The sequence below is a fragment of the Pan paniscus genome, chromosome 22 (assembly GCF_029289425.2).
Source record: "Pan paniscus chromosome 22, NHGRI_mPanPan1-v2.0_pri, whole genome shotgun sequence".
Classification (NCBI taxonomy): domain Eukaryota; kingdom Metazoa; phylum Chordata; class Mammalia; order Primates; family Hominidae; genus Pan; species Pan paniscus.
The window spans coordinates 29,397,189-29,423,073 of NC_073271.2; the positions used below are offsets into that span (position 1 = coordinate 29,397,189).

The 25,885-nt window shown below is 46.5% G+C and overlaps 1 protein-coding gene across 4 annotated transcripts in view; it reads left to right on the plus strand.

Moving 5' to 3' along the window:
* Window positions 1-25,609, plus strand: part of IL10RB (interleukin 10 receptor subunit beta) — a 43,432-nt gene extending 17,823 nt beyond the window's left edge. For 3 of the 4 annotated variants that reach the window (XM_008977705.5, XM_003823989.6, XM_008977704.5), the window contains 2 exons: window positions 4,350-4,507; window positions 9,330-10,363. In XM_008977705.5, the coding sequence (XP_008975953.4) occupies window positions 4,350-4,507; window positions 9,330-9,503 (332 nt within the window). In that variant the 3' untranslated portion in view covers window positions 9,504-10,363. Of the gene's footprint in view, window positions 1-4,349; window positions 4,508-9,329; window positions 10,364-21,337 lie in introns of those variants that run through there. The other variant, XM_034948197.3, reaches the window with a different exon arrangement.
* The last annotated feature ends 276 nt before the right edge of the window (window positions 25,610-25,885 follow it).

Genomic DNA, 25,885 nt, shown 5'->3' on the forward strand with positions numbered 1-25,885 from the left:
CCATGGGCCTAAACACTGCAGATTTATGTGCAGACACATTGCAGTTGCGTGTTGGTGAAAACTGTGGCCCAGGTGTCTGCATGCGAACAGCAGGCCTTCCTACAATTTAAAGATGTTGGTGAAGGGTTCAGCAAGCTCAGACAATGGAAGGGTGAAACATGGCATGCGGCATGCAGTTTGATCAAAAAGAAAAACATGTCTGCCGGACGTGGTGGCTCACGCCTGTAATCCCAACACTTTGAGAGGCCGAGGCGGGCGGATCACCTGAGGTCAGGAGTTTGAGACCAGCCTGGCCAACATGGCAAAATCCTGTCTCTACTAAAAATGCAAAATTTAGCCAGGTGTGGTGGCGCACACCTGTAATCCCAGCTACTTGGGAGGCTGAGGTGGGAGAATCGTTTGAACCCAGGAGGCAGAGGCTGCAGTGAGCTGAGATCATGCCACTGCCCTCCAGCCTAAGCAATAAGAGTGAGACCCTGCCTCAAAAAAAAAAAAAGAAAAGAAAAGAAAACATTTCAAATAGCTTGCGAATACCAATAATCACCCATGAACTGACAAAATCCAAACATTTTACAAAACAAAAGGGTATGAGCCATTGAAAACCTGCTTTCATCAAACACCATTTTCATTTTTTCTTAAAACACACCTATCCCATTTAAATCCCACAAGTTTTCAATGAGAGCATTAGAAGGATCTTCTCCCATTTTACAAACTAGAACATGAAGGTTCAGAGAGTGATACACTTTGGATGTTGCCCTCATCCAGATCTCACGCTGAAATGTAATCCCCAGTGCTGGAGGTGGCGCCTGGTGGGAGGTGATTGGATCATGGGGGCCGATTTCTCATGAATGGCTTAGCACCATCCCCTTGGTGCTGTCCTCCCGATAGTGAGTGACTTCCTGCGAGATCTGGCGGTTTAAAAGTATGTGGCATCTTGCTCTCTCTTGCCCCCACTTAGCTTTCCACCATGATTGGGAGCTTCTAGAGGCTTCCCCAGAAACAGATACCGCTATGCTTCCTGTACAGCCTGCAGAATCATGAGCTAATTAATCCTCTTTTCTTTATAAATTACCCAGTTTTAGTTATCTGTTTATTTGTTTTTTGGACGGAGTCTCACTCTGTTGCCTAGGCCGGAGTGCAGTGGCTCGATCTTGGCACAACCTCCGCCTCCTGGGTTCAAGCAATTCTCCTGCCTCAGCCTCCTGAATAGCTGGGATTACAGTGCCCACCACCACACCCAGCTAATCTTTTTATTTTTAGTAGAGAGTGGGGTTTCGCCGTATTGGCCAGGCTGGTCTCGAACTCCTGACCTCAAGTGATCCACCCACCTCAGCCTCCCAAAATGCTGGGGTTACAGGTATGAGCCACCATGCCCAGCCATCCAGTTTTAGTTATTTCTTTATAGCAGTGCAAAAACAGCCTAAAACAGAGAGGTTAAGTAACTTGCCCAAATGCTAGTAAATGAAAAGGATCAACCAGAACACAGGCTCATCTAAGCCCAGGTTATGTTTCCTGTAACTTACTACCTATAGATTAATTCCATAGGTAAACTGAGGCACCATGTCCCTGTGGATAAAACAGGAAAGAGTAGTCTGCCTCATGGTGTGGTCAGATGAATCTGAAACAAGTTAGAGAACTTTACACAGAGGATGTAGATTAGTAGATTCTCCCACAGTTCACAACCTGTGCAGAGCAGGGTCCTCTCTCCTTCCCCCTGTGGAACTCTCCATCTGGGGTGAGTAACAAAAGCATTCCTTGAATCATGTCACCATCACCCAGATGTGTCCTTGTTTAAGATGCTAAGATGCCCCAGTTTGAGACACCAGGAGACCCAAGCACTGCCCCAGAGGTTCATTACCCAAAATAAAATAACAGGGCAGGCCCATGGATCCCTGTTTGAATGAGTCTCTGGGCGCCAAATTAGAGAACTACCAAAATATTAATGGAAGGATGGATGGATGAGTAGGAGCCTGGAACTTTCTCAAGACCTGGGATGTCAAATCCCAAGGAGACCTCACGTGTCCAGCTGTGGTGTGGACTGGGCCGCTCCAGCCAGCTCACTGCCGTATAACCCTGGAATCACCAAGAGCAGACTCACATGTTTGAGCTGAACATGCTGGAAGTGTGGGCCAGACGGCACCGCTTCTGGGCTCCGGTGCATGAAACAAACAAGAACCAAGAACTGGGATAAGGAGTGCTGAAACCCGCAAGGACAGGAGCTGGGGAGATGGGAGGCTGCCTGCGGGAATGAAAACACAAGAGAACGAGGGCCATGGGGTTGGGGGCGGCACAAGTGCTCAGGTCCTTCCAGCCGCTTCCCTCATACAGATGCCACTTCTATCCCTCAGACGTTTAAGGAGTGTCCGCTGTGAGCCATGCACTGTGACAAGCACCATGTCGTGCCAGCAGGTGACTGCACTTGCTGTAGCTCCAGGGTCATGTGCTGTGTCAGGGCTCTTTGATCCCTGTGTCCCTTTAAAACGACATGCTCTTCATGGGCAGTGTTTGTTCTCTTGGCCCCTCTCAGAGCCAAATGCTCTGCTCATGAGGGCGGTGCTGGTTGGCAGGGGATGGGCACAGAGAAATCAGGTGGCCAGGGCAGCTGGAGGAGGGACCTGGAGCCGAACAAGGGGAGCTGGGACCACGAGCAACCCAGGTGACATCCTGGACTCTGTCAAAGATAAGCAAAGCAGGACACTAGTTAAAGCAGTCAAAACATTTTATTCAGTAATGACTGGAGTTGGGAAAAGGGCCGAGTTCCATTTACTCAGAGGTGTTTTAAAGGGAGAACGAGGGCCGGGTGCAGTGGCTCATGCCTGTAATCCCAGCACTTTGGGAGGCTAAGGCAGGAGGATCGCTTGAGCCCAGGAGTTCGAGACCAGCCTGGCCAAAATAGTGGGACCCCCCCCATCTCTATAAAATATTTTAAAAATTAGCTGGGCATGGTGACACATGCTTGTAGTCCCAGGTACCCAGGAGGCTGAGGTGGGAGGATCACTTGAGTCCTGGAAGTCGAGGCTGCAGTGAGCTGTGTTTGCACTACTGTTCTCCAGCCTGGACAACAGAACAAGACTCTATCTCAAAAATGAAAATAAATAAAAGGAGAATGAGGGAGTAGAAAGAAAGAATGCATGGGGAGTTGAGCAGAATCAGGGAAGTGAAAAAAATTTTAAATCAGCTAAGGGGATGGTGCCGTGAGGCCCTCTGTGTCTGTGAACCGGCGTTTATCAAGGCTAGTCTTCTACCCTCCCACAGAGACAGGGAGACAGAGGCCCTGTACTTCCTGATGATTTCAAAAGGATGGCTCGCAGATCGTTGAGAAAAATATCCCTGCGTTGTGGGAGATACATACATGTCTCAAAGGGACAGAGGAAGGATTCACCACTATAAGCCCTTTTTAATAAATGCTCTCCGAAAGAGAGGTCAGGGCCTCTCATCAGGGGCTGGGAAGAACAAATGGTAAGTTCCTTAGGCAGCCTTGGGTTTTTCCAGACAGGAATTCAAGGGGGTTGGGTCGTCTCAAGGATGTGGCCTTGGCCTGCTAGAAGCTATGCTGGGGTTTGGCCAAGTCTCTTAGTGCAGGGGTTTGTTTGTTTGTTTTGGCTTTGGTTTTGGTTTTTGAGGCGGGGTTTCACTCTGTCGCCCAGTTTGGAGTGCAGTGGTACAATCATAGCTCACTATCACAGCCTCGACCTCCCAGGCTCAAGCAACCCTCCCACCTCAGCCTTTCAAATTGCTGGGACTACAGGTGTCTGCCATCATACCCAGCTAATTTTTAAAAAAATTTTTTGTTGTAGAGAAGGGGTCTCACTATGTTGCCCAGACTGGTCTCAAACTCCTGGGCTCAAGCGATCCTCCCACCTCGGCCTCCCAAAGTGCTGGGGTTACAGGTGTGAGCCACCACACCTGGCTTAGTGCAGGGGTTTGGATAGAGTTGTTCATGCAGAGTTTCTGTTTTTCTCAATATAGAATGAGATGGTGCCTGTGTTTAACTCAGGCTCAGGTGTCCAGGGGAGTATCACTTGCTGTGTCAAGGCAGAAGTGTTATATCCAGACCAGGGAGGCCCATTGTTACACTGCCAGTAGTGGGTACAGTGGATCAGAATTCTTGCTTGTTATTCTTTTGATGTATATCAGCAATAATTCCAGAAACCAAACTTTGGAGAAGATAGGAAAAGGGTGAAACTCTTCAAAAACCTCTGGGTCCTCCAACCAGTTGCTGTTTCTGAGACGTCCCCCAAGATAAACGTACAGGCTCTGTTTTCAGGGATTGTGATGGTTAAAATGCTCTTGGGATCACTGTGACCTGACCTGTGACAAGAATGTAACATGCCCATTACCCCTGGCAGAAACGGTCCCCTCCTGGATGGTGGCCGTCATCCTCATGGCCTCGGTCTTCATGGTCTGCCTGGCACTCCTCGGCTGCTTCGCCTTGCTGTGGTGCGTTTATAAGAAGACAAAGTACGCCTTCTCCCCTAGGAATTCTCTTCCACAGCACCTGAAAGAGGTAGGTAGGATGGAGTGAGATGTGGATTTGAAAACCTTGATCGGAAAGAGCTTTCCTTTCAAGTTAGGGCTGCCCAATTCCAGACAACATGTTTTCCAGGAAAACACACACACACACACACACACACACACAGAGACACGCCTCTTGTGTGCTGGTCCATTCTCTTGTAACCATTTCAGGGAAGTCTGAGGTGAAGGAACAGCCCCGAGGAAAGGGGCGCAGGTTTGTCCAGTAGCCCTCCCTGCACCTAGGGCATCGCCCCTTCTCCAGCCTTCACTGCCCAAAGCCCCAGGTCCCTGAGGAGCAAAGGTGATGGTTCTAGGGCAGGAGGCGAAAAACAGAGCTCAGTGTGGAAGAAAGAGAAAACTGGAGGCTAAATGCCAGGAAATCACCAGAGGAAGAGAATGGGAGGAAGGAAAGGCACATTTCCAGTTTTGGAATATACGAGAGCGATTGAAATTCTGGGTAGTGTTTCCTGGACTTTAGGAAGGCTATTTGTAAAAGGGTTAGGAAGAAGAAACAATGCACCTGACTAATGATAACAGGACTGAAGAAGCCCTAAGAAATGAAACTCTGGATAGTCACTGACACTAGAAAATGAAAAGATGCCAAGCCCGGACCCAAAGGAACTAACTTTGGTCTCATTTCCCAGGAAGCAGACTCTAAGATAGAGATTTGTATTCAAAAGGCTTGATGGGGAACATCCTTGGGAATAATACCCTAAGGGAGTGAAGGTAGCCAGATGTGGCAGAGAGAGGTTGAGCTGTCACACAGCCACGACAGAGGCCTCAGCCAATCCCATGGTTGAGCTGTCACACAGCCACGACAGAGGCCTCAGCCAATCCCATGTGGCCTGATCTTGGGCTGCTTTTCTTTCCACATAAAGGTGATGATCAGACCCACGGCCCAAAGCTCCGCCCGTGGGGACACTTTCTCCCTGATTGGGGCTGAAGTGCAGCAGCGGGCCACTTTCAGTGTGTGCCCACACACCATGCTAACCTTACCATGAAACCAGGCCGGCCTTTCCTCCTACTTCTGCTAGGCATAATTACCCATCCCCCTTTATGGTCATCATGTGAGCAGACACAGACATGGTGCGACAGGGGTAGAGGGGACAGGAGTCCGAGCCACCTGCATGTGGCCAACATGCACCCTCTGACCCCATCTCAGGACCTACTGGGTCTCAGGCCTCATGATGGTCACTTCTGGGCAGCACCATCACCTCGCGTCCCTCGTCAGAAGCTCTGTCTCTGCCGGGACCCCATAGCGTCCCAGGAGCTGCTTTTTCAAACAGAGTATAATTATCTGCTGCAGATGGCCCCGCCTGACCCCAGAACTCTCGTATCTATGTTGTGATTTTCCTCTTGGGATTTGCCATAAACTCCACCCAACATCTTTTCCCACCCCAGACACTTCAAGGATATGCGAAGTCCCACATTCCCCAGGTTGGATTCACAGGCCGTCCCTGGTGGGTAATATACCAGTCCTGAGGTGTGCATAGGGCTGCAGGCTGCACGGCCCATACCTTCTGCAGGGCCCTTTCCTGCCTGGGGCCCCTCCCTGCCGGCAGCCTCCTGTGTGGTTTGATAAACATATTGGAACAATCAGTATTCCTAGGCGTGGAACATGCTGCCTCCAGAACCCTGAGGCCTCCACAGCACAATGCTTCCTTCCTAGTGGTGGGAGGGGCAAGATACAATAATTGGTCCTTTAAAGAGGATGTCCTGGCATGCCCCACTGCAAGGGTCCCCTCAAATATCACAGATGTGGCAGGTCCCTGAATCTCTACAGTGTGTGTGCCTCACCAATGCCTTGCCACTTCTTGGCGTGTCTGGTCCTATTAATGTATTGTTGTGATAGCTAATATCAGGCCCTTGTCCCCGCACCACCAGTTAGCTGATGCAGGCTGCCTCTGGCAAGGGCACAGAGCCTTGACCGAGGCAACTGCCTTCTGGGAAGGGCACAGCCTAGAAAGGGACTCAGCTGTGAGCCATTTTAGCCTCCGATATTCCTGGAGGCTGGGGGAACAAGCGCCTCCACCACAAAAGGGATCTGGGCAACATAGCACTGCATCTACCCTCGATGGCAAGTGGGGCACAGGACCATAGGCAAGTGTTTCAGAGCGACTAGAACCCCCTACAGAGAGTGCCAGGCCGAGCATGGTGGCTCACACCTATAATCCCAGCACTTTGGGAAGCCAAGGCCGGCAGATCACTTGAGGTCTGAAGTTCAAGACCAGCCTGGCCAACATGGTGAAACCCTGTCTCTACTAAAAATACAAAAATTAGCCACGCCTGTAATCCCAGCTACTCAGGAGGCTGAGGCACAAGAATCTCTTGAACCCGGGAGGCTGAGGTTGCAGTGAGCAGAGATCGCGCCACCGCACTCCAGCCTGGGCGACAGAGCGAGACTCGATCTCAAAAAAAAAAAAAGTACCAAGGAGACTGCAGCACCAGCATGAACTAAGAATCCTCTATGAGCTTTTGAGAAGCCACAGCTGCAGCAGGAAGAACAAAGAATGAGGGTGGGCCCTTTGCTTGGGTAAAAAGTGTTGTGTTAACTGAGAACCAAAAGGAAACAAAATTATTCACCTGCTATTTTTGCTTCTGGCTTCACCATCAAAGAAACTGGTCAGACAGGAAAGAACAGACGGAATGAACGGTAGAGGGGCCTGCTGGCATGAGCTCTCACCTCCAAGGCTAGAAGACTTTGCAGACTTGACCGTGGAGCCAGTCCCTGTAAGATCTGAGAAATCAGAGACGGGAGTGGAGGGTGCTGGAGAAGGGCCAGGCAACTACGGAGCAGTTCGAGGTCCTCACATCACGACTTTCTCCAGCTTGACTCATAATGATAGAATCCATTAACCAGGACCCAGAGGATCATTTCGAGTTTAGGGAGATTTGCTAGGAATGGAGACTTTGAGTTAAAAAAGCACTAGGGAGGTTCATCCTACACTCATCTATTGAGCCAGCCACCAGTTTGTGTGTGTGTGTGTGTGTGTGTGTGTGTGTGTGTGTGCATGTGTGTGTGTGTGTGTGTGTGTGTCCAACCGGGAGACTCAGCTGATACTGCTTCCTTGAGATTTAATACACCTTCCTTTGATGATCTCTCCTGTCCCCATTATCCCAGGAAAATCCAGAGTAGCTTCCAGTCCATTCTCATTAATCCACTGGATCCAAAGTTTAGAGAGGTTCCCCTTCCCTCCAGCCTCCTTCTTGGCCCAACAGAGGAGCACCCCACCACCCTCCATCAGCTGCTCAAAACCCACAAGGGAAAAATCCCTACAGGTCCATGCCAGGAGGTAGTGGAGCTACCCTCAGGTTCCATTAAGTCATACCAGAAGGCTGAGTGTAGAAATGACACTAAGAGGGGTTCCATCTGTAGGGAAAGGGTTCAAGATGCAAAGCTTTACAGAAGGTTCTCCGTCTAATTGTGAAGATTAAGAGCACTGGTGGACCTAGGAAGATGAAGAATGGAGAGTGGGAAACCAGCAGAGATTTCAGGAAACGTATAGAGGCATCTTCATCGTTCAAAGCACCGGAGAGACAAGGATTATCAGACTGTGGTCCCTGCCCTTAAGGAGCCCTGGCTACAGGTGACACAAACTGAGAAGAGTTGGTGTCTATTAAAAGTGAGAAGGCAGCTCTGTCTGATAGAGCATATTGCAAGCCATGTGTGTTTTAGATTTGCTAGTAGCCACATTTTTAAAAAGCCCAAAGATTGGGCCGGGTGCGGTGGCTCACGCCTGTAATCCCAGCATTTTGGGAGGCCGAGGTGGGCAGATCACGAGGTCAGGAGATCGAGACCATCCTAGCTAACGCTGTGAAACCCTGTCTCTACTAAAAATACAAAATATTAGCCGGGCAAGGTGGTGGGCGCCTATAGTCCCAGCTACTCGGGAGGCTGAGGCAGGGGAGTGGCGTGAACCCGGGAGGTGGAGGTTCCAGTGAGCTGAGATCGCACCACTGTACTCCAGCCTGGGTGACAGAGCAAGACTCCGTCTGAAAAAAAAAAAAAAGTCCAAAGATTGGCCGGGCATGGTGGCTCACACCTGTAATCCTGGCACTTTGGGAGGCTGAGACAGGTGGATCACCTGAGATCAGGAGTTCAAGACCAGCCTGGCCAACGTGGTGAAACCCCATCTCTACTAAAAATACAAAAATTAGCCAGGCATGGTGGCGGGCACCTGTAGTCCCAGCTACTCAGGAGGCTGAGGGAGGAGAATCTCTGGAACCTGGGAGGCAAAGGTTGCAGTGAGCCAAAACTGTGCCACTGCACTCCAGCCCAGACAACAGAGTGAGACTCCGTCTCAAAAAAAAAAAAAAAATCTTCGTTTGTATAGCAGTGAGTATCCCCACCTGTAAAAAAATAAAATAAAAATAAATAATAAATCAAAAGATGCCAGAGACCGTGGCTCACGCCTGTAATCCCAGCACTTTGGGAGGCCAAGGCGGGTGGATCACCTGAGGTCAGGAGTTCAAGACCAGCCTGGCCAACATGGTGAAATCACATCTGTACTAAAAATACAAAAATTAGCTGGGCGTGGTAGCACATGCCTGTAATCTCAGCTACTTGGGAGACTGAGGCAGGAGAATTGCTTGAACCTGAGAGGCGGAGGTTGCAGTGAGCCAAGATCGTGCCACCACACTCCAGCCTGGGTGACAGAGCAAGACTCTGTCTCAAAAAAAATAAAATAAACATTAAAAATAAATAAATAAAATAAAATAGATTTTCCAGCCAGGAGTTCTGTGAAAAAATCTTTGTAAACCCAGAAAAAGAAATGGAGGAAATTGATCATTAACTGTCCTCTTTCCCTCCACAGTTTTTGGGCCATCCTCATCATAACACACTTCTGTTTTTCTCCTTTCCATTGTCGGATGAGAATGATGTTTTCGACAAGCTAAGTGTCATTGCAGAAGACTCTGAGAGCGGCAAGCAGAATCCTGGTGACAGCTGCAGCCTCGGGACCCCGCCTGGGCAGGGGCCCCAAAGCTAGGCTCTGAGAAGGAAACACACTCAGCTGGGCACAGTGACGTACTCCATCTCACATCTGCCTCAGTGAGGGATCAGGGCGGCAAACGAGGGCCAAGACCATCTGAGCCAGCCCCACATCTAGAACTCCCAGACCCTGGACTTAGCCACCAGAGAGCTACATTTTAAAGGCTGTCTTGGCAAAAATACTCCATTTGGGAACTCACTGCCTTATAAAGGCTTTCATGATGTTTTCAGAAGTTGGCCACTGAGAGTGTAATTTTCAGCCTTTTATATCACTAAAATAGGATCATGTTTTAATTGTGAGAAAGAGGGCCGAGCACAGTGGCTCACGCCTGTAATACCAGCACCTTGGGAGGTCGAGGCAGGCGGATCACCTGAGGTCAGGAGTTCAAGACCAGCCTGGCCAACATGGTGAAACCCAGTCTCTACTAAAAATACAAAAATTAGCTAGGCATGATGGCGCATGCCTATAATCCCAGCTACTCGAGTGCCCGAGGCAGGAGAATTGCATGAACCCGGGAGGAGGAGGAGGTTGCAGTGAGCCAAGATAGCGGCACTGCACTCCAGCCTGGGTGACAAAGTGAGACTCCATCTCAAAAAAAAAAAAAAAAAAAATTGTGAGAAACAGAAATACTTAAAATGAGGAATAAGAATGGAGATGTTACATCTGGTAGATGTAACATTCTACCAGATTATGGATGGACTGATCTGAAAATCGACCTCAACTCAAGGGTGGTCAGCTCAATGCTACACAGAACACGGACTTTTGGATTCTTTGCAGTACTTTGAATTTATTTTTCTACCTATATATGTTTTATATGCTGCTGGTGCTCCATTAAAGTTTTACTCTGTGTTGCACTATATGTGTTCATGATACTACCTGTGTGTCATTGTTAGATACTGAAAAAGGCTCTAGTTTGCCATCTTGATGTCCACTCATTCCACAAGTACTTCCTAGACCCTGCCTGCTGTTGACCAGGCACTGTGTTAGGTACTAGGTTTCAGTCATCTGGGAGCTCTCAGTCTAAAGCTTCAAAAACTAGAATTGCAGTCAAGGGCCAGATCCGTTATTAAAAAAAAAAAAAAAAAAAAAAAAAAAAAAACTAGAAATAAAAAGTATAGTTGTAGAAGTTTAAAAAGCCAGGGGACAGGCTTAACAACAGATTAGACACAGAACTGAGCAAAAAAGGGAGTCTCCAGGTACAATGGCTCACTTCTGTAATCCCAGAACTTTGGGAGGCTGAAGTGGGAGGATCACTTGGGCCCAGGAGTTGAGACAATTCCAGGCAACATGGTGAGACCCCTTCTCTACAAAAAGTTTTAAAATTAGGCATGGTGGCATGTGTCTGTAGTCCCAGCTACTCAGGAGGCTGAGGTGGGAGGATAGCTTGAGCCCAGGAGGTCAAGACTGCAGTGAGCTATGTTCATGCCATTGCCCTCCGGCCCTGCCTGGGTGATGGAATGAGACCCTGTCAAAAAAAAGAAAGAAAGGAAAGAAAAAAAAGAAAAGAAAGAGAAAAGGAAGGGTATTAGGGTTCTCCAGAGAAACAGAACCAATAGACTGAACATAGAGATTTATTTGAAGGAACTTTGGAGGCTGGCAAGTTCAAAAACTGCAGGGCAGACCAACAGGCTAGAGACCCAGGTAAGAGTGGATGTTTCAGCTTGAGCAAAAGCAGTCTGGAGGCAGAATTAACTCCTCCTCAAGGGACCTCAGGCTTCTTTTCTCTTAAGGCCTTCCTTCAAGTGATAGAAGTGAAACTCACCCACATTATGGAGGGTAATCTGCTTTACTCAAAAATCTACGGATTTAAATGTTAATCTCATCTTTAAAAATACCTTCACACCAACATCAAGACTCGCATTTTACCTAATCAGTCTAGCTGGTTGACACATAAAATTAACCATCATAGGGAGGGTAGATCTGTGATTGCTTTTTTGAAACTTTTTTCAATGTTTGCTGCATGTATATAGAAATAAAATTTGGCCGGGTGTGGTGGCTCACACCTGTAATCCCAGCACTTTCGGAGGCTGAGGCAGGTGGATCACCTGAGGTCAGGAGTTCGAGACCAGCCTGGACAACATGGTGAAACCCCGTCTCTACTAAACATACAAAAATTAGCCAGGCGTGGTGGTGCACACCTGTAATCCCAGCTATTTGGGAGGCTGAGACAGGAGAATCACTTGAACCCAGGAGGTGGAGGCTGCAATGAGCCAAGATCATGCCACTGCACTCCAGCCTGGGTGACAGAGCGAGACTCCATCTCAAAATAAATAAATAAATAATAAAATAAAAAATTATTTTTGAAATTGAATTTTAAGATCTTTTTACACTTTTTTAAAGAAAAAAGAAGTTATTATCCAGGGCACAGTACAGAGAAACAAAAGAATGGAAAATATGAGTGGTTAGGATACAAGCCTGAAAAATCAAGCTGCAAGCGTAGATAAGCAAGCTGGAAGCTTGCACAGGTGAATGCGGCAGCTGTGCCAATAGAAAAGGGATACCTGGAAGCCAGGTACATCCAATATGGAGGTTCCTCCTCCCTTCTCTTTGTCGTCATGTGTGCAGGTGTCATGGTGCTGGCCAGGTAGAGACCCCATCTGCAGAATAAAAGATTAGGGTGGGATGGCCAGCCTCTTTGTGGGCTATGTAAATGGCACAGCTGGCCCAACCAATCCACTATGCCCTATATAAATCAAACACTGCCTCTTCAAGCTCGTCTGTAAAACCAACCGTATCTTGCCCCAAACCCGGAAACCCACTCAGACCCACTCGCACCCCCTCCCTCTGCACAAGGAAGCTCTCTCTTCTTTCTTTCAACTATTGAACTTCCACTGTTAAACCCAGTTTTTGTGTGTCCATGTCTTCGATTTCCTGTGTCTGTGACTTCAATTTCCTTAGCATAAGACAATGAATCTTGGGTATTTCCCCAGACAAAGGATGCCACTTCACCAGGAAGTGACTAAGGGAAGAACTGCACCTGTGGGAAAATGTCCAAGAATTCTGGGACCAGAAGGGGTTTCAGCAGAGCATCTGTGGGCCACCAATCAGACATTCTAGCGGAAAACATATGTCCAGTTGGTTTGAAAGATTCCCTGAGGGGAAGACAGTGTAAGCCATCCTCACCCCCTTCCACCCTTCCTCCTCGCTCTTTCTGGCTGCCTCGCCTTGTTGAAAATATCTCACTTCCTTTTGGGGCTCCTGCCCCTCCCCTAACATACCTCCCACACCCATCCCCAGACTGGTTTAGCCTCCAGGGCACCTTTGTTCCTTCCTCTCACAACCATGGGTCTCAGCCGTAGCTGCACGCTGTGGCCGCCAGGAGAGCTTTAGAAATGTGGATGCCCAGGCCTTACCATGACCAATGAATTTCAGCTCTCTGCAGAGGGATTTTTGCATCAGCATTTTTTAAAGCTCCTAGGTGATTCCAGTGTGCAGTCAAGGTGGAGAACAGCTGCTGTAGCAGAGCAGTTATGATAGATTGAAAGGACGTGCTTACCTGCACTTCGGTGTGACCTTCTGTTATCTGGCTTTCAAAGGGGTCGCTTTCTTTTAATACCCAGCTAACTGACTCCACTCATCACCTTGTGCTTCCTCAGGAAGATTTCTTTCCTGAGGGGTTGTGAGTGTCTCTGGGAAACGTGCCCCAGGAATGCATCCTTCCCATGCACTTCAGCCTTCTCGGCTGCTCACCACTGACCACCTGGGAAGCAATTCTCCAAGTTGCTACCCCTTTCTTTGTGCCTAATAAGATAATCCTAAGTAGCTGGTACAAAGAAATATTTGTTGAATTAATGGATAATAAATAATGATGGCTAGGTGCGGTGGCTCACCCCTGTAATCCCAGCACTTTGAGAGGCCGAGGCAGGTGGATCACCTGAGGTCAGGAGTTTGAGACCAGCCTGGTTAACATGGTGATACCCCGTCTCTACTAAAAATACAAAAAATTAGCCAGGCGTGGTAGCAGGTGCCTGTAATCCCAGCTACTCAGGAGGCTGAGGCAGAAGAATTGTTTGAACCCGGGAGGCGGAGGTTGCAGTGAGCCGAGATCATGCCACTGCACTCCAGCCTGGGTGACAAGAGGGAAACTCCATCTCAAAAAAAAAAAAAAAGGTAAACAAAAGCCTTCTTGGGATACATGACAATTATACATGCAGATTAAACAGAGAGCTGTAAGTTAACAAATCACCATAAAACATATACAAGCGAAAAACAAAAATAAAACAAATATGCAAAATAAAAGAAAACAGTTATGTTCTGTACAGGATATCCGGATGCTACAGTCTGGATGTTTGTGCCTCTCCAAAATTCGTATGTAGAAATCTTTAGGAGGTGGTGAATGGGATTAATGACCTCATAAAAGAGGAGCTGCCCATCTCTTCCACCATGTGAGGACACAGAGAAGGCGCCACCTATGAGGACAGGCCCTCACCAGACACTCAATCTGCTGATGCCGTTGTCAGAGGTGGTTGAATCAGAGCGACTCCATCTTGAAGAAGGGCTGGGTAAAGTAAGGCTGAAACCTACTGGGCTACATTCCTTGGACAATTTCTGTTGTTTTAAACCACCCAGCTTGTGATCATTTGTTACTTCTGCCACAGGAAACTTAATCCAGCAAGGAAAGACTCTGTTGTTTTACCCTGACCAGTTCTAATATCTTCTTAGTATCTAAAATGGGGAAGAAGATGGGCAGAGGGTCATTCGGATTTATTTTACGGGAACTTAGTATCTTACTCTTCTCAGCAAGGGACTTAGCTGAGAATGACTGGGCATGCTGCATCACTGTCCCGTTTCCTGAACTCTCTAGTTCAGAAAATGCTGTTGCAAATCAACTTCCTTAAAAAACAAACGGGAAGTAAAAAGCAAAGTCTATTTTATGAACTAGAGACTCAGAGACTCAACATGATTTTTCTCCCTGAGTCAGGTCCATGGTTCTGTCTCCTGACCACCTCACCACTCCTGTTTGAATCAAGCAGACACCAAACAATGTCTTTGTTTCCATGCCCATCAGAACTCTTAATTAAACAGCCACTGACTATTGGGCTGGCACTTTACGAGGTCAAATTTATTGCTGTTGGATTGTGATAAAAAAGATACCCAGAAGGTTAAAGCTGTGGGAGTAATATCTCTGAGCAGGAGGAGTCACGGCAAGGACAGACTTTAAATTGGGTTAAACAATTCAATAAAAACAGGAAACACAAGCCAGCTGCAGTTCCCCTCCTCTTGGCCTCTGCCTGGGGCCTGCCTGCTACTGGGCTGCCCCTGAGGGTTGCATTGCACACCTGCCCTATGGAGCTGATGGGATGGGAGCGATAGCCAACCCTTACTTACTGCTTCCTATGTGCAGGTCTTGTTCTAAGCACTTTTACATTTTCATTTAATTCCCACAGCAACCCAGTTAAGCAGATACTATTATCTGCCTCATTTTTCAGATAAAGAAACTATGACACAGAGAGGTTCAATCACTTACCTAAGATCACGCAGGCAAGAAGTGACAGAGCCAGGACTTGAATCCAAGTGGTCTGGCTCCAGACTCAATCATCTAAGATAGCCACCCATGATCCCCACCTCCTGGTAGCCACACCCTTGAGTAATCCCTTCCTCTTGAGTGTGGACAGTGCCAATGACCTGCTTCCACCCATGGAAAGCGACACAGGTGACAGGATGCTGTCTTAGATTCCATAGGATTGTAATTCTCATCTTGCCAGCAGACTCTGTCTGTTGCCTTCTTGGACAGCACACTTGCATGAAGCAAGCTGCCATATTGGAGAAGTCACATGGCTAGGACCTGAGGATGCCTCCTCCAGCCAACAACGAACAGGGAATCGAGGTTCTCAATCCAACAACAACAGGGTGAGGCACTGTTCTAAAAACAAGAGGCTGGAGCTCAATGTGGACTTTCAGCGATTCCCTGCTCCTCATCCAGGGAGCTGCCAATCAGGCATAAGTCACGCCCCTTCTGCCAGGCAGGAGACTTCTTTCATTTCTAGGGAAATGGAAGCTGGGGGTTCCCTGATGACTGCTCCATGCGGGAGTGCCAAGGCTGGGCCCCCTTGCGTTAACTTCAGGCAACTCTGAATCATCATCCATCTCCAACTTCTCCCTCTGCCCAATCCTACTTTCCTCACTCCTTACAAGTGTTGTCCCCAAGAGCATTTCCAGATGAATTTCCCACATGCAAATCTTCCTTCCAGAGTGTGTTTCCAGGGAACTCAGCCTAATCTAGAGACCTTGGGAAGACCTGTTGCCGCAGAGTGATGACAATAAAGTCTAGACTTCAGGGTATTGAGGAGTGAACGGGAGGGTGTGGAGAAGCTGGGACAGCAGGTGTAGCCAACTCCTTTGAGAAGGACAGCTTTTGGGCTCAGAGAAGTGTGACAGTGTCTGGAAGGGGCAAGAAGAAAGTCGAGGGGGGGATATTTCAGGTGAGTGATATTACACCACCATTGTATACTGTCGCCTGAGGCCTGTAGACAGGAAATGAGGAGTCCGGCTCCTAGTTAGAATCCCAGGGCTGGTTTTTCAGGACTGACCCTGGGCAACTTTAAGGCTGTACCAAGGAGGCCTCACAGGGAGGCTCCCTCTCCAGACCAGAACTGGCATAGCCAGTGCACTGCAGTCCCTGGAGGGAGCTGCGGTCAAGGTCTCAGGCCCCTGCTGGCCATGCTCTTACGCGCACCTGTGTTCCCAGCCTTGCACGTGTGCCCAAGGCCTTCTTCAGGCACCTCAACTAAGGCCTCCTTATTCTCAGGGAGTAGGGAAGGGGGAGCCACGAAGACATTGTTATCCTCTCTGACTCAGTTCTTTCCTACTCCTGGCCCTGTCCTCTCTCCCTCCCGCTAGTTCCCGGGTCCATAAAACTACAGAAGCCTCAACAGAGAGATGACCTTCACCCCCACATCTATACTGATTACTTGACTCTTGACTGGAGCTCTGTTGCGGGGAGGGTGGAATCCTCTTGCTTCTGCCCCTGCAGTGAGTGATGAGGGCTTCACTGTTACTTTCTTTTTTTTTTTTTTTTTTTGAGACGGAGTCTTGCTCTGTTGCCCAGGCTGGAGTGCAGTGGCACAATCTAAGTTCACTTCAACCTCCACCTCCTGGGTTCAAGCGATTCTCCTGCCTCAACCTCCCAAGTAGCTGGGACTATAGTTGTGTGCCACCATGCCTAGCTAACTTTTGTATTTTTAGTAGAGACGGGGTTTCACTATGTTGGCCAGGCTGGTATCGAACTCCTGACCTCAAGTGATCCGGCCACCTTGGCCTCCCAAAGTGCTGGGATTACAGGTGTTTCTGTTACTTTCATTTTTGGCTTATTGCTTCAATTAGCCACTCTCTCCAGATTAGCTGAGCCCTTGACAGATGCATTGCTGACACCCATGAGAGAAGGCCTGATGTCCCTGGAAAGGACACAAGAGAAGTGACCAGACCTACAGCCCCCGCTCTGGCCTTTGGCAGGAGGAGGGATACTCCCGAGGTTGTCACTGGAGAGAACACAGGCCAGGGACAGGCAGGTGATCCCACTAAGGGGGTGAGGGGTTAAGGAAGCCTGGTGTCTTCTATGTTCCTGGCAAAGTATAGGTCATCAACAAAGGGAGGGAAGAGAGGGGCTTGGGAGGAAATGAGTAGGATGGAGCAGCTCCCTAGGGGAATGAGAAAGTGAGCCCACCTGACAAGGCAGAGGGCTGATGGGGCAGTGCCAGAGCCCGCTAGAAAACCAGTGACAGAAAAGCTGCAAGGTGCCCAGCTTGGTGACCAGCCAGTAGCAGGGTCTGCAAGATGGCTGGCTCCTCCTTCCCAGCACAATGAGCATTTCTGCCACGGCGGGGACAGCACAGCACAGCGCTGTTGGCCAGGAAGGGGGCTGAAGAAGAGCCCTCCCAGGGGGAATGTTGGCATTGTTGCTCTGTTTCTAGTTTCCACAGCAGTCTGGAGGAAAAAAGGACCCAGCCTGAAGATGCATCAAAAAGTGATTGACACTAAGCCCAGTTGAACAGCCAAAGCCTGAAGGCAGGGAAATTCAAACACCAAGTCAGCCGGCAAAGTACAAGCCATGCTGACACGGCCTGCTGAGCCATCAGCAGGATGGCTGGATTACCGCTGATCCAGCCAATATCCATCCAGAGATTACACACCGTCCCTCAAGGTGCAATCGCAGTTTCTTTTTCTTCTGGTTCTTTCTTCACCACCAGCTAACAGAGCATCACTGATACTGTTTTCCTGAAAGCTTGCAAGGATCCCAAATGGGCTGCCCTGAAAGGCCCCCTACCTTTGAGCATGCGCACTCTCCTGGGGATTTTGTGAGTTCCCCAGCTCCCAAGTATACACAGAGCCAGATCTACAGTAGCAGACGCCTCATCATTGCAGGTCTGAATGGCCAGGAAGACATGAAATTGATGTTTCAGTTGACTGAATTGATCAGCACTTTTGTAATCAGTTAAACCAAGCCAGTTCCTTCTTCAAACAAGCAGTTACAAAATGGCTTTTATTGGGGGCATCACAAACACTATGTGATTAGTCATTGTCTTGTCTCAGGCTGTACTATCAAGATAAGACATTCAAACAGCATTATTTTCCTAAAGATCATAAGACTAAGGACACAAAAAAAGCAAAACTGGCTGGTTAGAGCCAATAACCTCCACAGTTCCTTACATAATGAGCAAAGGCTGTCCAAAAAAGATAAAGAGCCTATTCTACTATTCTATGTAGATAAGGTCTCGTGGGAGGAAGTACCATCTCCTATCCCTGGTTCTAAGTCTTCGACTGTTTTTGTTGTTGTTGTTTTGAGATAGAGTCTTCCTCTGTTACCCAGGCTGGAGTGGCATGATCTCAGCTCACTGCAGCTTCCATCTCCCCAGGCTCAGGTGATTATCCCACCTCAGCTTCTGGAGTAGCAGGAACTACCGATGCGCACCACCACGACAGGCTAATTTTTTTTTCTTTTTATAGAGACAGGGTTTCGCCATGTTGCCCAGGTGGGTCTCAAACTCCTGAGCTCAAGTGATCCTCCCATCTCGGCCTCTCAAAGTGCTGGGATTACAGGCATGAGCCACCATGCCCGGCCCTTCAACCGTTAACCTGTATTGATCACCCACACTGGTAAGCGAAGGTCACTCTGACTTCCTAGGTCATGACCTATCAATAGGTCAGAGTCCTAACGGGAAACCCATGACACACTCCAACAGAGTAACTGAGAAAGGCATAATGTTTACATAATGCTTATTGTAGCAGCGTAGGCAGGGTGAAGGGAAACCACAAAACAATACAGTAGCAATAGTGGGAAGCTCACTAGCTCTAGGCCTGTTGGGAGGCAGGGGAGGAGCCATTACCCTGGAGAGCACAGGGGTCAGCCACACAGCCCACTAATGGAGACCCTGCAGGAAGAGAGCACACCTCATTGTCCCCCACCCTCTGATTTTGGGCTGATGCCTCCCACTGGTGGAACCCACCCAAAGTCAGAGGGTAAAGGACTCTGCTGATTAATTTTTTTTTAATTTTTAATATTTTTTTGATATGGAGTCTTGCTCTGTTGCCCAGGCTGGAGTGCAGTGGCACAATCTCAGCTCACTGCAATCTCCACCTCCCAGGTGCAACTGATTCTCCTGCCTCAGCTTCCCAAGTAGCTGGGATTACAGGCACCCAAGACCACACCCAGCTAATTTTTGTATTTTTAGTAGAGTGTTTTACCATGTTAGCCAGGCTGGTCTCGGACATCTGACCTCAAGTGATCTGCCCACCTCGTCCTCCCAAAGTGCTGGGAATACAAGCATGAGCCACCACACCCATTTTTGATGCATTTTATACAAGAAGTCTCCCAGGGCATGGAACAGGGCAGGCCCAGAGAAGAATGGATCTGGAGGGGCAGATGGAAGGCCTACAGCACCCAGGGAAGCAATATGAGAAAAGAATATAAGAACAGAGACTGTGACAAAGCAAATTTAGATCCACAACATTGACATTTTTATAAAAAGGTTTTTGGAGGTTTATACTGAAAAGTTTTGTAACAATTATATTCATGTGTATCAGATTTGTAAGGTGTTCAAACCATTTTAAAATATCCGTTTGGCTTATAATTTTCATTACATTTTTAGTTTGAAAGAGTTTAATTGATTAAATTTTTAATCATTGTTTAAATACTCGAGGAACCCTAGTTTGTAAAATTCTAGTTTTTGATATAATAGTTATCTGAGCAGAATGTGAATTTACATCATTGGGTTTTTGGGGGGTGGGGTTGTTTGGAGTGCAGTGGTGCGATCATGGCTCACTGCAGCCTGGACCCCACTGGGACCCAGCGGTCCTCCTGCCTCAGCCTTCCAAGTAGCTGGGACTACAGGTTCATGCCACCTTGCCCAGATAATTTTTTTTACTTGCTTTGTAGAAATGGGGTCTCACTTTGTTGCCCAGGCTGGTCTTGAACTCCTGGGCTCAAGCAATCCTCCTGCCTTGACTTTCCAAAATGCTGGGAGTCACCACACCCAGCCCGACAACATTGTTAGCTGTTTAAAAACAACGATTTAGTGTGGGTTCCCTTCAGTGTGTAAAAATTATTAAAATCGGGTAAGTTTAGCATCTGTGGGAGCCAGGAGGGAGCTAAGCGCCTGGTAACCTTCCACTTCTTCTTTCCCTAATTTAGATCATGTCATTCCTCTGCTAAAATCTCCATCATGGCTTCCTATCCGGCCCAGAATAAAGCCCAAATCCTTGCCAGAGGCTGCAGGCCCCACCGACTACTCCCCTGGCCTCCATTCCTCTGTACCCCTTCTCTCCTCATTCTGCAGGGGCTCAGCCTCCTTGCTGTGCTTGTGTGGAGACAAACGTGACTGCATCTTGGATGCTAATCCACCATGTTGACTTCTGATTCACCCCAGTCCCTGAAGTCCTCCTGATTCCTACTTTATTTACTGTCCTTAGTGTAAGAACATGTACTCGCTACAAATCCTGCCTTGACATCGAAGCAACCATAATACTATCACACCAAGTACAGGCTATGATGCACATAGCAGTCTTGCCTGTTCTGGACAGTGGTCTTTCATTGACTCTTTGGAGTATGTACCCTCTTTCCCTCTAGTATATAATCTCTGGGTCTGAGGGTAACCATGAGAAATCCTTCTGTCTTGCAGCTGCCCAAGACCCTGCTTCTGTCTGTGAGTTCCCCAATAAACCACCCTTTACCGACAAACTGAATTTGTCTTCCTTGTTCTTCGGTTTCTCAGCTCCTTTGGCATTTGGGGGCCTTTTTGCATATAGGGCCCTTTCACGGAACAGCCTGGGATGTGCCAGAGACACATCTGTCTCAGAGCCTGTGCATATGCTCTTCCCTAAGCATGGAACACTTTCTATTTACACAGCCCTCTCCTTGTGTCATTTTGTCCAGTGTCTCTTTCTTAGAGAGGCCCTCTCCCTTGCTGTCTCTTGTCCCTCTTTCTTTTTCTTCATAGTATGTAGCATTACTTGACATCATAATATTTCGATTCAATTCAACAAATATTTTTTGTTCGCACATTTGTCCTTGTCCACACTAGATTGTAGGCTCCAGGAGAGCACAGACATTGTGTATTTCATTCACTCCTGGATCCCCAGCCCTTAGAACAGTGCTTGGTGCTTAATAGATGGCTCAAGATCTATTTGTTGAATGCATGGATGTATGAGTGAATGAATGCCCGGGATCTTTCAGTAAATCCATGGCTGACTCATGCCCAGAGTTCAGGTCTTCTATGTTCCTTTCATTGATAGCTGCATTGCATTCCAGGATTTCCTACCTTTCAGATTCCCAGAAATTATGTATACATATATACTGTGCCCTCTCAGCTGATGGCTTCCTTTTCCTTTCTTCACAGCTCTCTGGCATCAATTTTTCCACTTCTCAGAAACACTTTGGCCCACAAATTCCCAAAGGAACCTTGTTCTTCATTCTGGAAAACACGATGCCAACATATCAGAATAAAAGACAGATAGGAGCTTTTGCTTCAAAGTGAATCACTTCATGGATGTTAAAGTGTCCTGAAAGATTCTAAACTTCACAACTTTTGATAGTAACTGTACTATATTTGTAACATATTTGCATATATTAATTGTTATATCTGAAAAGCATGAGATTGCTATTTTATAAAATTAAATGAAGTAAGTTAATATTTTATTGCTAGGTATAAGAACTGCTGATGAGGACATCTATAGAAGTAGAAAATTCTAAATGTCCTACCATCACCAATAAGAAACTTTTGACAGTCCCGTAGATACAATATAATCACATGGAAAACTGTATACAGTATATTGTATGTGAAGATCCCACAAAAAGAATAGGGACTGTAGGAAATATAATCATCTAAGCTACGGGTAAGAAGAACATCAAGATTCTTTAAAGCAATGGCTCTCAAAGTGTGTTTCCTAGACCAGCAGCATCAGCGCCACATGAAAGCTTAGGAATGCAAACTCTCCAGCCCCGCCTCAGACCTACTGGCTCAGCAACTGTGAGGGAGAGGTCTGTATTTTCATCTATGTTATAACAGGTCCTTGGGTGACTCCAGTAAACACTAAAGTTGGCAAACCATTGCCTTTAAGGGTGCATAAGATGTTAATTTAGTACAAAATTTGCAGTTTTCTGTGTTGTTGTGACTTTCTATTTTTGCAGGAGTAGAAAAGTACCCCATTGCAGTAGAGATAAGTGGATCTGAAACCCCAACAGCAGCTGAAAAGGTTCTTTATGACAGCTGGAACCTGCACTCCAGTTGCCCTTGCACGTTTGTGGTTTAGCAGTCCCAGAGACAAATCTGCCACTTCTGGCTTGCATCCAACAAAAGTGCAGCTGTTCATCATTAGGAGATGTTGGCTGATGTACATAGACATGTAAGAAAGATTCAAAGCGTCATGGATGGATCACCAATAACACCAGCATATGCAAGACCAGAGGAGAGTGTGTGATCCAGGTCCTAGGATTGACAAATGAGGACTCAGTCCCTACTTGGGTTGGTGTTTTATTTTGACTTTTTTCTGAAACAGCAGAGAAGCTTACCAAATAATCACAAGGAGATAAGAAAGTGTTTACATTTGTTTCAGTTGCTCTTCACTGCCTCCTTATGACCAACACTCACAATTCTATGGTCTTAGCAGTTGCATTAAGAAGTCAGAAGAACCTGCTATTGTGGGTTCATAATCTTTTATTACCTTTCACTGAGAAACAATTTATACTACTAAACAAGATATCAGTTATGATGCTCAAGATTTTAAGTGCCTTTTGAACTAAAAACAAACAAAAAAATTGTGACCTGCATATAATGTAAATGGTTTATCTTCAAGTCAAAAGCCACAGGTTTACCTCTGCAGCTTTACTCTTTCCTAAACATTGCTTTCGTGTATTGCTTATGCATGCTTTCTGCGTCCCAAAAAGTATGTAGAGAATAACAGTTTAAGTCCTCCAGATGAGTTACTACCTCTACTACATGTTTCATTCTCATTACATGTTTCATTGCTTATTAATGTCTGTGTTTTGTAGTGGACTTCATGAGGACAGGTAATGTTACCAACTGAATTGTGTACCCCCAAAATTCACATGTTGAAACCCTAATCCCCAATGTGACTGTATTTGAAGTAGGGCCTACAGCAGGTAATTAAGGTTAAATGAGGTCATAAGGGTGGGGCCCTGAATCGATGAGATTAGTGTCCTTATAAGAAGAAACAGCAGAGACCTTGTTCTCTCCACCATATGAGGACACAGTGAGAATGTAGCCATCTGTGAGCAGGAAGGGAGGCCTCACCAGGATCCAAATGAGCCAGAACCTTAATCTTGGACTTCTCACCCTGCAGAACTGTGAGAAAATAAATTTCTGTTGTTTAAGCCACATAGTTTGTGGTATTTTGTTATGGCGGCCTGAGCAGACTAATACAGATACCATGTCTATCTTGTTCATTATCCTATCTTCTGTGTTATAGTTTATCAAATATATGTTTAGTAAGATGCATCCTAGTTAGAAGGCATTGAACTTGGGCTTAAATAACTGCTGCATCGTGTTACATTTCCAGGATTTTTTCTCTCTTTCATGAACTCTGTGAAGAAATTTTACTTAGAAAAAACTGACATTGTCATTGGCATTACAAGAGGTGCTCTACAGGACTTGTGTGACCCACAGTAATCCTGCAAAAAAGCCATGTCATCCACTCATGGACAGATTTAAGCTTAAAATTCTTCCAGAGTTTGCAATGGGATATCTCCCTTTATCTTCTCTGTGGTACAGAGACAGTTTTCCGTTAATTTCCACATAAGGGCTTTCCATGAACATGGTAAACAAAAAAGGGAGAAAGCAACAAGTTATAGCACTCTGAGTAGGTAGGTTTCATGAGAGCAGAGAGGTGATCAGGAAGGCAGAGATGTGAACAGACCAGATGTCTTGGGGGCTCAAGACCAGTATACATGGTGTGGGAACAAATATTAAGTCTTTTATTTTTCTTTTTCAAATATTTTTTTAAAGGATTTAAGCCAGGCACAGTGGTTCATGCCTGTAATCCCAGCACTTTGGGAGGCTGAGACAGGTGAATCACTTGAGGTCAGGTGTTTGTGACTAGCCTGGCCAACATGGGGAAATCCTGTCCCTACTAAAAATACAAAAAGTAGCTGAACATGGTGGTGTGCACCTGTAATCCCAGCCACTCAGGAGGCTGAGGCACGAGAATCACTTGAACCCGGGACACAAAGGTTGCAGTGAGCCAAGATTGTGCCACTGCACTCCAGCTTGGGTGACAGAGTGAGACTCCCTCTCACAGAGTGAGAGGATTCCTTGAGCCCAGGAGTTTAAGGCTGCACCACTGCTAGGATCACACCACTGCACTCCAGCCTGGGCAACAGAGCAAGACCCCATCTCATAAAAAGCCTTTAAAATCCCTTTTTAAATGTCTGTAAAAGGCATCCTTTTCAAATGTTTATTTTGTATGTGATTTACGATGTGCATAAAAATATGTGCAGTAATATGCATATTTAGCTTATAGATAAATAACAATACACCTACTGGGAATGCATGATCAACGTTGTTGTTTTCCTACTGGAATTATGTAATAAAAAATATCTAAAGGCTGCTGTTCTTGACTCAGGTATGACAGAAAGGTGGAAACAAAACGAGGAGGTCCAAACACTAATGGGTTAATTAAAAGTCAGTCAACAGAATAGCAGTGGTAAAAAGCTTCCCACACTCCTCTGCTGCCTGCCTCTCCCCTTCCTGAGGCAGTCAGGCATTTGTCTAAGTCACCCTTAGGCAAAAAATTATAGATCTGTTCTTCTTAATAATTGAATTAACCACCCTGGCAATATTACTGCACTCTTCAGTAGGCCAAAGGAAAGAGTTCACCATTCTGGCAGTTGGTGTCCACAATCTTGCAATGTCTCACACCCTACTTCCCTACTTATCCTACAGGGATGCTTCCAGAGATAAGTTCTGCCTCAAAAACACATGTCTTCATTTTCTTGAGAAAGACTCTGTTAATACTAGCTACCTAAAAAAAATCAACCTGCTGTCTCCTTTAAAATATATTTTAAAAATACTCAAAGATTGCCAGACAATGAGAAAAATAAAAGAAAAAGACAAACAGAACAAATTGACTCTTAAAGAAATCGAATATTGGAACAGAAGAGAATGTCACAGAAACCCAAATTCTAAAAGATCCCACATTCGTGCATCCATAAAATGAGAACATGATGCTATATATTAAAAAATCAGAATAAAGAAGTGCTTTTAAAAATTAAACATATAATTACAGAAATAAATATTTCATTAGAAATCAAGTAAATCTTCCAGAACCAAGGACAAAAATATAAAGAGTTAAAAACTAGAGAGAACATATTAGGAGACCTCAAGGGTCAATCCAGGAAGTACAATTTTCTACTAATAGGAGTTGAAGAAAGAAGAAAGAAAATGGAAGGGAGGAAGTGTTTAAAACACGGTGCAAGTTTGAGACTTCTGCTTCTGGCCATGATGGAGTAACATGGAGCAGATTTACTCTTTCGCCTTAAACTATAAATAAACAACCAAAATAGCACAAAAGATTTAAAATACATATTTTTAGATATTAGACAATGAAAAACTCAGGACAGTGATCCCTAAGAGGAGAGAAACAATTGAGATGATCTCTACAATTGCCCAAGCTGACTTACTGGAGAGAATTTCTAGGCCTCAGCATAGAGAGAAGGACTCCATATCCCTGTGGGTCGAGGAAACGCAGCTAGGAGTCCAAGGAGGCCAGGGCAGCTAGATTTCATGGAGTAGAGAACCAGATAAGACAGAGCTGCACACAGAGAAAAAGCTCCAGAGAGCTGCAAAGAGTATTAGGCTAATTACTGATCAGACTATGTGTAGTAAGGAAACTTGAGGTCAGAGAAAGAACCACGCTAAAAAAGCAAAGGG